Source organism: Gigantopelta aegis, chromosome 4, assembly GCF_016097555.1.
Source record: "Gigantopelta aegis isolate Gae_Host chromosome 4, Gae_host_genome, whole genome shotgun sequence".
In the NCBI taxonomy this organism is placed as follows: Eukaryota; Metazoa; Mollusca; class Gastropoda; order Neomphalida; family Peltospiridae; genus Gigantopelta; species Gigantopelta aegis.
This window is the reverse complement of record NC_054702.1, coordinates 79,171,811-79,184,333: the sequence shown is the minus strand read 5'-3', so window position 1 is coordinate 79,184,333 and position 12,523 is coordinate 79,171,811. Positions and strand designations below refer to the sequence as shown.

The window sequence follows — 12,523 nt, the reverse complement described above, 5'->3', positions numbered from 1 at the left end:
TCATACATAAAAAATCTGATGTGTTGAATTTCTAACATGTTTATGCATGACATTTAAAAGTATTAAACTAATTCCATATCTGTCATGTAGGTGATTAAAAAGTATTAAGCATTTAATTAACCCTATATCTATCAATCTCAAAGATTGTGTTGAAATGTAAATCGGTAAAGCAGGTTCGAGTCTGGACATTGTACACAGTGCACTTTGTGATTTAATTATGAGATTAACATTAACATTCCAGGTCATCTCGCTACTTTAATTGCACTGTAGTGTGATGAGCAAGGCCAGATTTGTGATGACCATTATGTTAAGTGCTCTTCACTTAGATTAGCTTGTAGCCTGGCTTAAAGGGCAAATGCAAGATAAAGTTGTGGCCATGCCGGTAGTTTTAATATAACATTGGTTTGTGTTTGTTGTTCAGAGCATACATGTATTAGTGGTGCCCTTTTTGTAGAAATAATGATGAGTTTTTTTATTAAAGACCAACTACATGTATTACTCGAGTGTAAAAAGTATACGGATTTTAAGAAAACAGTTTCTTTTTTATTTTATCAATAAATATTCGCAGTTACCACCTTCGATTATTTTTGTGAAGTTGATGTCATCTACAAATGAACTATTGCTGTAGAATTTGACATTGTTTTTATATCAGGTACCTGTAATAAGAAATCTAAGTGTTGATGTTTTGTAAGTTAACCACTTGCATGCGACAAAATATATATGGTGGGGTTTTTTGGGGGGTTTTTTGGGGGGTTTTTTTTGGGGGGGGGGCCTGTGGCCTTAATATTGAATAAACTTGTTGTTGTTGTTGTATTAGTATTATTTTTGGAGATATATATTAACTTATAGTTCAAGCATGCTGTCATGGGCACAGAACTGAGTTGTCCGCCAGGGTAGAGATTTGTGATTAGTTTGCGAAAACTCAGTGTTTTAGCTTTAATCAATCCAATTAAGTCACTTGTCTCCATTAGATTAAGAGAGATAGATAACTACTTTAACGTGCTCATATACCACTAGGAGTTCAAACACGCCCCATCGGTGGCTTGACTCGGGATGGGGGGAGAGGGAGGGTAGAGTTGAAAATGGGCAGAATTTTGAAAATAAATAAATAAAAAGTTACATGCCAAAAATAAAAAAGAATTGACTGCTCAGCCGAATGTTTATATAATTTGGAGCATTTTAGGACAGTCCAAAAATAAATAAGAGAAAGAAGAGAGGATCAGACTATTTAATAATATTAAAAAAAGAAAGTAATTTTGACATAAAATTTTGAACACAGATCTAAAAGTTTAAAGTCCGATCGATATGTCCACGTGAGTGGCCTCGTTAAGGCCGTTTGGTTGCACAGCTTATAGGGATGAGATGGGTTGCATCCTGTCAAGAAAACCCCTAGATTGACAGTCATTAGATGTTGAAGGTATAGTGCTGTGCTGAAATACAGATCTTGAGAAGCTGGATCCGTCTGAACGAGAGAGAGAGTATCAGACTAGGGTACAGTCCAGTCGTCATGGGTTGGAATAGTGGTGCGGACGGGCCTGACTCCGGAGGATACGAGATGGTATCACTATAAAGCAAAGTCTAGAAAAGAGTAGTAGGGGCCGACCCTGCTTCCTATTTCTTCTTAGAGTGGGGCGGTCAATCTTCTAGTGCTGCTAGGACAGGCTCGGAAATGTAGAGACTAAACACGAACAGCCGTGGTGTTCTGCAGAATGGCCGTCATATGGGTCACGAAAAAAACAAGTCCACATAGTCAGCTGGAGAAATGACGTGGAGGCAAGGAATCTCGCTAAAAAAGAATCCAACCTGGTAGTGCAGGCTGTCGAAACGAGAAGCGTTCCAGCATTCAATCAGTTCCAATGGCCGCATACATCTCGGTATGAAGGATCCCCAAGTCGAGCACACGAAAGCACGTGCAGTGTGCACAAGCGAAACAAACATGTCTTACCGCATCGAGCTCCAGATTGGGAATTAGAACACATCATTTAATAACATATAGAGTGGGCCAGTGGTAAAGTGTTCGCTTGATGCACGGTCGGTCTGGGATTGATCCCCGTCGGTGGGCCCATTGGGCTATTTCTCGCTCCAGTCAGTACACCAAGACTGGTACATCAAAGGCTGTGGGATGGTGCATATAAAAGATCCCTTGCTGCTAATCGAAAAAGAGTAGCCCATGAAGTGGCGACAGCGGGTTTCATCTCTCAATATCTGTGTGATCCTCAACCATATGTCTAAAGCCATATAATCGTAAATAAAATGTGTTGAGTGCGTCATTAAATAAAACATTTCCTTCCTTCCTTTAATAACAAATCTAAATAGATTTTGTTTATTAGATATGTTTTGAAACGGCTAATAAGATAATTGAAGGCCCTTTGTGGATCCACACTCAGATTGGGCCTTTTGCATATCCCAACCAGTGCCTGGGCACAGCTGGTATATCAAAGGTATGTGCTGTCGTGCCATGGTAATATGAAATAATGTAGCGGGTTTAAGACTACATGTCAGAATTGTCAAATGTTTGGCAACCCTAGTGATGCTGTTAAAAAAAAGAAACTTCAGCTGTAACTTGTAAGATGAATTATATTTTAATGGCTACTCTTGTAGTATTCTCTATATGTTTAATTTACCACAGTACAACATGTAACTGCTTCTGATCTTCCAGTTTTTGACCTTATTATAATGTTTAACATTTTGATTTGTTTACACTTTCATTTAACATCTTTTAGATACATGTCTAATTTTTTTCTACTAAATCTAACAGAGTTAAGCTAAGCTATGAACATTAAGAGCTCCAATCTGTGGTTACCTGTTAACACCAGTCTGTGTGCTCGATCTCCGGCTGACCATTAAACGTGTGACATCTCATCACTGGCCAGCCTACGATGATGAACCTATTACTGGGCTAAAGAGCTGCATGTGAAGACCCTCTAATGAGTGTCATTTGTGGTCATTACAGCCAGGACCTGGGATGTCTGCAGTGCCCATTATTGGGTGTCAGGTTTAAACAGGGTATTACCACACAGTACATGCATATCATTCAAACAAACCATCATCTTCAGTTGATGTAAACATTCTGTAGCATTGCAGACTAGTAGAAATTATTGCAGGCTAGTAAATTTTAGTTGGTTCTGGTCTGGCGAGCTAGTGAAATCTGTTCCATTTCTGCACCCCTGGTTAGTAAAATCAGCAGTATTGCAATACAAACAAAGGTTTAGTACAGTAGGGTTTACACCACCAAAGCTTACCCCATAGATGACTCTAGTAACATATGCAACATGCAACATGCAATATTTCAGTCAACAATACCATGGATATAATTGCTATAGCATTTTTCTTGCACTAATCTATAGTCACCATTTGACCCAAACACACATCTAGAACAGCATACAAGGACTTAGTCTTAATAAGATATAAGAGTAAAACTAATTTTTATCATCAATCTGGAAACATTTTTAATGACATAATATTATGTCTGGATTGTTGTATTAATTATGGTGTAGATCTGCTTATAAATTCCAAGGTTTTATAAAACAATTTTAACACTAAGATTACCTTAAGTGCATAACTGCCTAATGTACTTACAGTGATCTTGGTGCTTAGAAAATAATCATTTATAAACTGAATGTTACAATTTGTACTAAACATACCTACAGCATTTTCTATACATTCAGTATGAAGCAGCTGGTATATGAAGCACTTTTTGGTTATTTGAATTCATTCAATCTCCATTCAAAATAGTACTAAAACTTAAGAAATAAACTGAAAACGTGACAGTTATTGGCAGTATTCACCCAGGGGACATATTTACCCTTGTAGGCAAAAAAAATAAAAATATCACAAACAATTTTGATAAGACAGATTAACTGTTGGAAGAACATTTTTCTTGTGATATAATTTCAATCTTGTTTGACCGGCCTCGGTGGCGTTGTGGTAGGCCATCGGTCTACAGGCTGGTAGGTACTGAATTAGGATCCCAGTCGAGGCATGGGATTTTTAATCCAGATACCGACTCCAAACCCTGAGTGAATGCTCTGCAAGGCTCAGTGGGTAGGTGTAAACCAGTGATCCATAACTGGTTCAACAAAGGCCATGCTTTGTGCTATCCTGCCTGTGGGAAGTGCAAATAAAAGATCCCTTGCTGCCTGACGTAAAAGAGTAGCCCATGTAGTGGCGACAGCGGGTTTCCTCTAAAAATCTGTGTGGTCCTTAACCATATGTCTGACGCCATATATCCGTAAATAAAATGTGTTGAGTGCGTTGTTAAATAAAACATTTCTTTCTTTCTTTCAGTCTTGTTTTACTAGCTAAAACTTATTTTCATGAATGCAATACTGCCTGGTATGTCTCAATGTATTGACTTGACAAAACACAAATTTAAGTTGAAATTAAAGTTGTTTAATGTGCCAATTCAAAGCAAGTTATTTTTCAAACTAAAAAGCCATTAAATTTTTACAGCAATTCATTATTACAAATCTTTAATAATAAATGTTAAAGATGATTTCCAAATTAAAATAGCAGTGTTTGTAAATTACATAACATGTACAGGTAGTAGTCATTGAGCCAGTCCCATTGGCAAACTTCAGAGTTGTGTACATAGGAATATGCATTACCTTTGAATTTTTGTTTTTAAATACCTGTACTATGAAACAAAAATAATTAAAGAATTATGTGCATGCATAATTAAAGGATCATGTGCATTCATAATATCATGTTTAAAAAACCACTTTGTTCGCAATTTGGTATGAAGACAGTGCCCTACTTACTTTTTCATTGCAATTAATTCTAACTAAACACACTGAATTTCTGTACCAAACAAATTGGAGATCCTCTCTTTTAAAACGTTCTCTATCTGTGCAGACTATTTTGTTAACATTGCATGTCTGCAGTGGTGATGCAGACAGCACTTGATGTTGTTAAGATTTCCCACTTAACACATGGCATCTTGTATTTATATTCACAGCCATCTGGTTCACAATTTTTCTCTCATTTTAATGATATTTATAGTCTGATTCTATTAACTGCCAGTCCTGACTAACAGAAATGAGAACGTAGTTGTAAATATTACTCAGTTCACACTTGGAAAACATGTTGTCATGACATTCTAGCAGTACAGGGTTATAGAGGTCAGACTGATAAGCCTGACATACTATATGTACTTGCTGAATTTGAAAAATAATTTTTGTCATGTCTTTACTTTTCCAATGGTGGTTGCAACCGTGATAACATCAATATATGTGCTGAACTCAATGCTAAGTTTCCACATACAGCTTCATTTATCATAATTAATATAATTATATAGCTGGATTGTCCTAGACCAGGGAAACCTTGTTTATTGGTTATCCCATGGATGTTCATCTCTGTGTATGTTATATAAAAAAATGTATTAAATTAATTTTTTTATTTAAATAATTATGTTTTGATCAGTATTAAGTTCCATGTTTGGCTTCATATCTTACAAGTTTTATCTTTTACCTTTTGAAGTTGGTGGGTTTTATTGAGTGGATGGTATTAAGGCAAAGATTTACCTTGTAATTTTAATTTGTTGTTCAATGTTTGAGTTATTAAAGACAGTATGTCATGTTTTTTTGGAAGGGTGTGTTTGGTTTTTTCTTTTTGTAAATCTGAATGATAAAAGTATATTCTGTTATTTAAATTGCATCTTCACAAGGCAGAGTCAAAAAGATGTTTTAGGCAAAGTCATGATTGCTTCCATGATCCACTATCAGGTGTCCCTTAGGACATCTGTAACAGTATGTTTCATTCCCTCCTGCACGCCTGTAAGAGGACTGCCACTCCCAAAACTAGTTTAGAAAACTCAGACTTGCACATGATAGAGTTCAATGAAATATATACAGCTGTGGTGGCCTGCACTCATGAATCACTGTAATATCACTGTAGACAGTTGTCTTTAACTGAGATGATTATCCCAGTGAAATGTCTTCTGACTATTGTCAGAGGTTTTATTTTCTGTTATTTTGTAATCATCAGTAAGGATATCACAACCAAACTGTTTATTTCACTGAATTGTCTTGAGTATAACTGTTTTTTTCAACCCTTTTCTTGAAGGTTTAATTGACAATTAATGACAATCCTTTTTGTTTCTTTTTCAGATTTACCTTGTGGATCTGGCAATAACACCTGTAGAAGTTACATTAGCTGTGCCAACATAAAGATCAGGTAAACAGTTAGTGTTGGAACAGAGCTTCTGGTATCATATATTTCCAGTATGCATGGATCCACAATCTGTAGTAGGCTGTACTTGAAGGAGTGAGAAATGCTGTTACCTAAACACTATTTTAGTAGTGGTCATTCGGTAGACAATGTATTATTATTAGTCCCCTAGGCCACCTATTTTTCATTAAATGGTTTACAGATTTTTTTCCACAAAATATATGTAGGTGGTCGAAATAAAAATAAAAATAAAAGTTTTGGATCCATTTTTTAATAAAAAAAATTTGACAAATTTTTTTCTGTCGGAGGAAAAAAAAAGAAAATGTTCAAATCCAGATTATTCATCATCACACACACACACATATATGTTGCAAATGGATTTTGTGGTTGCATGTACTTTCTCATTCACTACCATTCTGCTTCCCGGGTTGTTTAATACACCACTCTTGCATGTAGCATTGGTTTGAATATATTTTGTCCTTTTAAATACACAGGTATGATACTACAAGTCATGGAAAAAACCTAAAGTACTTCATAATAATTTGAGGATATTATATTATAAAAGAAATTTACAAAAGTTCATGCAAGATTCTGGATGGAAATTTGTTTTTATTAATAGTTTCTAATCTTGTCACACAAGTATCATGCCCGATATATTTAAGATACAACAAAATGTCTATATATATATTTATTTCTTTTTTCTTTTTTTTTGCAGGTTTTTTTTATTTTTTAAATGTTTTACAGTATTTATTTCTCGTTTAAATAACTAATGTGGATATATTCATGTTATTTCAAAACAATTACACTAATAAATATATAATCGGGGCGAATCGACTCACTTTTGGGGCAAAACGACTCCGTACGAATAAGATTTTAGAACGAACCAACTCTGGGTGAACGGGTCTAAGGGCGAAACAACACAGGAACATCTATCCTTCCCACATATAGTTTTCTGGATATTTTTTAAACATTGCCTTGAGATATTGAGCTAAAATTTTGTGTATAGCTTTATCATTTGCTGTTACAGATCAAGTTTGACTTTCATGGTGATTTACCCATTTTTTATGGAATTATGGCCCTTGAACTTAGAAGATATGGAGAAAAAAAAATTCCAGACACTTTTTTCACAAGGCCTTGAGATAGTGACCTGAAATGTTCTGTATAGCTTTGTCATGTACTGTTACTGATTAATTTTAACTTTCATTGTGATTCACCCACTTTTCACCCCGGTAGGGGACATGCATTGCTTTAGCAGTACTCTCAGAAAACATGTTATTATTATTATTATTATCATTATCCTAAATATACGGTATATTGAGAAAAAGAAAAAATAGTTGTGGTTGATAAAGTGAGTTATATATTTGCATGAATGTGCATTTTCACATATTATTACCAGTCAGTTGATTTTACTACTGAACTATTTGATGGTGCACCTTGAACTACATGTATGATCGATGCATGCAAAAGTTTTGTGTAATTAAGGAAACCTTTACAGGGTTTTATCACCTATGTTTCTAGACTTATAATTGGCACCATTCCCGACCATTCCTTAAAAGCTATGTCGTTTTTTATTCACAATTTTGCAGTAAAATAATTGACAATCAATGTAAATAATTTTCTTTTTTTTTATTATTATATAAAGGCATATTTTGAAAACAATACATAAGACTAGATCTATATTAATTTGAATAAATATAAGTATATGTATAGTATTAGTCTTTCCGATTCTAACAATGCTTACTAAGATGTTTTTTAAAAATAAAACTGAAAATTCCCAAAGTCATTGCCATCAGTGTCAAGTGAAATTTTAGAAATAAAACCCTGCTTTATACAGACTGCCAGTTTTGCATGATCACAGAAAATCTCCCACTCTAATTTCTTTGAAACACAAGTAGTATAGTATTTTATATAAAGTATGTTTTTATGTATCATGATTTTCAGTTCCTCGTCAGCAGGGAAGCTGCGAAACTTGTCATTTTGTGAGAATTATGTGAACAACTTAATGGGACCCTGGCCATTTAGACCTAAAGAATACTACATGGTGAGAATATATTTATAAATGTTGTCTTTTTCGCTTGTTTGTCTATTTAACAACTTTTGAAATAACCATTTGTCCCTGTGTCCTTACAAGTAAAAATCTGGTTAGATAAGTACATGTGTCAGTGGTTACCAGCTCCAGGTTCAGCCAAGGCTAGCAGATGTGTTTTTTGCTTGGTCTGACTGAACTCAGCCCTGATGTGTTTGCAAAGCAGTTCATTTTTCAGCAATCTAAGCACTGCCTTTGAACATGAATAAAACAAACAAGTCATTTCGATAAGTTAAAATATTGACAGACAAATAGGTTTCTAGATGGTTTTGTTTGGTAGGTGCTAGTGAAGAAAATCTCCATATATAGATATTTTGGGATTCTGTCATGTAATATTATGCTTCCAATCCAAAATCTGGGATTTGTGGAAGCATAGAATCCTGCTAAATTCACATTCTCAATTTATGGTGCACTGGTTGGGATAGAAAAAAAAGGTTCAGTGTATTCACCAAAGGGGATTCTTCTTCGTCTGCATTCATGCTATAATTGATCATGCTTTAGATTTGGAGTCCGGTTGTGGTGATAAAAAACGCTGTCTCTGTCAAATCTTCTTTGGAACCCCAAAGCTTGACAGCCAGTGTTGCTCCATTTGCCCAATGCTTTATCCTGGTTTCATCGTAGAGGGGGAAGAATTGCTGGGTGTGCTCTGGGGACTGTGGTCCTGTTTGACATGGACATTCTTCTTTGATGTTACCAAAGGGGATTGATCCGGTGGTCTTCATAACTTGGATCATTTGGGTTCAGTGGATCAACAACATCAGTGTATTAAGGGGCGGGCATGATCTATAAAGGATCAATTCCCGTTGATGGGCTTATTGGGCTTTCTTGTTCCAGCCAGTGCTCCACAAATGGTGTAACAAAGGCCATGGTATATACTATTCTGTCTGTGGGATGGTGCATATAAAAGATCCCTTGCTGCTAATTGAAAATGGTAGCCCATGAAGTGGCAACAGCGGGTTTCCTCTCTCAATATCTGTGTGGTGTAAATAAAATGTGTTGAGTGCATCATGAAGTAAAACATTTCCTTCCTTGCTTGTTCTGGCAGTGATTAATTTGAGGATCCAGCAGTTGTGTTCAGAGAGAAATCATGTAGGCAAACATGGTTGAAAATAGTGTATGAGGTTAATTGTTAACACTGCAAACATAACCCAATAACATCGCGGACATAATTGATGTCTTGATCCAATTTCTAATAAAGTATTTAGTCTGAACAGAGGGTCAGCTTAAAGCCTACACTTTGCTGCCATATAAAGTTCAATGTATTTAAATCCAGACTGTACAGATTGTCAGCCTTTTGGCACAGTTGCCTAACTCGTTTTTAGATCTTTTGAGAAAAATGGAAAGAAATAATTTTTATACAAACAGAAATGAATTCTTATTTTTTTATATTTCAAACAGAACAAATTTTGGTCTTATTCAAATAATCTTTAAAGCATTGATTTCTGTTGATTTTAAAATTATGTTTATATATACTAGGTAAGGTAAGCGTCAACCATGACCATTGGCATAACATTTCTAGGGCAATCGACAATGTTTTAGAAAAAATTTCCAGACTGTAAGAAAACTGGTTAGGATTGGTTCCCATTGCCCATTAGGGTTAATAAAGTAAATTTATTGGTGTATTAACTAACAAAACAGCAGCTCCAATACATCATCTTTGTGTTTGTCCTAGCATTAACCAATGTGATGGATGTGCAATTTTCTGTAGAGTTCAGGATCTAAAACACTTTCAGATCTGTGAGCTGCCATGTGGGTAAATAAACACTGCTGGAAATAGAGGAAAGCACTTGCTTGAGGTTAATTGGTAACACTGGAATCATAACCCAGTAATATGTGGGCAAACAAATTCAAACAATCATTGGATAAGAGCTAAAATAGTTACTGGTCATAGATGGTTTTCTTCATAATATTTTTTCTTTAATTGTAGTGATATTGATATAAAGTATTTCTGTTAATGGTATATTTCCTTTATCTTTCGTCACCAGAAGAGCTCTCAACTTAGTTTTTTGATTGGAAGGAAGAAATTTTTATTTAACAACAAAATCGGCACATTTTAATTATGGTTATATGATGTCAGACATATTGTTATGGACATATACAACATACAAGTTTATTTTGTGCAAGAATATATACCATGAGACCTCTACGTGGTCTTGTGGTATGTTCTTTCACAAAATAAACGAGTGCAATAAATAGGAAGCGAAAACAACATATGTGAAGTTCTGTATTTATTACATACCTTCTTTTATGTTTTACAAAAATGGTTTTTAATTTAACGTCATAATAACACTTTGTTAAATCTATGATCAAAACTCCTTTCATGGATTTGCTTAACGTTAAGAATCATACTCTGTGGCAGCCTTGTGTAATGTTTCAAATACGATGTGACGTCATTTGTAAATCATATATGATGTCAGTAAATAAAAGGCGCTAACTGCAGTAAAAATAAAAAGGGAATTCCCCATTTAAAAGTTCCGGTCCAGATTGCACATATGTGTAATACAAAATAAATTTATTAAACGGTTTGAAAATGTCTTTATCACTATAGTAAGATTGAATAAGTATGTAATAAAATACAGATAATGAGAGAGGAAACCCACTGCTGCCATGTAATAGGCTACTCTTGCTGATTATAGTAGCAAGGGACTTTTTATATACAGTATCCCACAGTCAGGATAGTACATACCATGGCATTTGTTACAATATTTGAGGAACTAGCTGGAATTAGAATTAACCCTATCGGGATTGATCCTAGACCAACCGTACATCAGGAGAGTGATTTACTACTGGGACACGTCCCACCCCTCATTTGGATGGAATAACAAATGTAGTGGTTGGCTTAGTGGTATTTATTACATGTTGGTGCTCAGTTACCATATGACAAATGGCAAATAATTTAGCATTCACATTTCACCAAGTGTATGAAGTATAGCAAAAAGTAGACTATCTTAAAAATTAAACACAAGATAAAATCTTAAAACAAATTTTTGCTGAAAATATTTTCACTGTTATATATATACACATGTATATCACTGAGATGATATGGCAAGTGCATATGAGATTGGTGGCGTGGGAGGTGGGGGTCTGTGGATCAACGGTCCCACTGCCCAGTGCTGGAACAAATCTTCGAACTGGGGCAATTTACTTTAGTTTGGGCAAAAAATGAGTCTGTTCCCATATAAAATTAGTTTTTAAAGACAAATATTAATACCAAACCAATTTTGACTGTTTAATAATAATAATAAGCATTTCAGATTTCAGACTTTTGCTCTTTTGTTTATGTAAATGTCGTGAAACAAAATTTGTTAATTACTTAACAGAATGGTCAGACATTGATAAGCTCGGCACTCTCCAACCTCTGTTTGTTTAGCATAGATTAAATAATATTTTGTTCTTTTCCATGTGATAAAAGAAATTCTTAATAATTCTGATACAAAAAAAATCAGACTTGTTGTTCATATCAGAATTGATGAAGACACACCAGAAGAAGCTTGTGAAAGATATAAATCTCTTGAGCCGTGCCAAATATGCGCTGAGGGATATCTTTTTGCTGATCCCCGATAAGTGGGACTAATGGCTTGTTCCCTCTGCCGATAGTAATTCATGTAGCTTTTGCGTCATTAGGAGATTGTAATTAATAAAACAGCTTTAGTCATACGAAGCTCACTGGAGAAAAATCCTTCTGGCTAAAATAAGTCTTTTGATGTTTTAAAGATAACATTTGATGTGACTGCCACCATCTCGCACTGTCGTATGGCTTATTGTTTGGCAGTTCTTTAGCTGAATAGCAATAACGTGCAGTTATCAATTGATACACAATAAAGCTTTTGTAAAATTGATTCTGACACGTGGTTTACAAGTTACTACCAAGATATTAATGTTTTTTGATAGCTGTTTCTTTGGAAAGTGTGGGGGTTTTTAGGGTTCATTATTAATAGTTAACACACACATATATGCACATATTATGAAACCTTAACCTATTTTTGTATTGCAGCTGTAGGGTAAATACTTAGAGGTGGATATATAATGGTATTTGGAGGTTGAAGCACATGAAATTAAAACTCATTTTATTGCAAATTCTCTTTTATGTTATTTTTCTCAAAACAAGATATTTTTATTAAATAATTTTCTCATGTCTGATAAACTGAGGGTTTTTTTGTTTTCATTTAGAAGCAATTTTACTAAATTGGAAAGAAGCAGAAAGACATGTTTTAGTTAACAATGCACTCAACACATTTTTGTCTGTGGTTATATGGCATTGGACATACA

The 12,523-nt window shown here is 34.8% G+C and overlaps 1 protein-coding gene across 1 annotated transcript in view; it reads left to right on the top strand.

Moving 5' to 3' along the window:
• The window catches only part of LOC121371163, a 121,490-nt gene that overhangs the window by 75,622 nt on the left and 33,345 nt on the right, over nt 1-12,523 (top strand). Inside the window, exons 5-6 of the mRNA XM_041496844.1 lie at nt 6,108-6,174; nt 8,110-8,209. Of these exons, the coding sequence (XP_041352778.1) occupies nt 6,108-6,174; nt 8,110-8,209 (167 nt within the window). The remainder of the gene's footprint in view (nt 1-6,107; nt 6,175-8,109; nt 8,210-12,523) is intronic.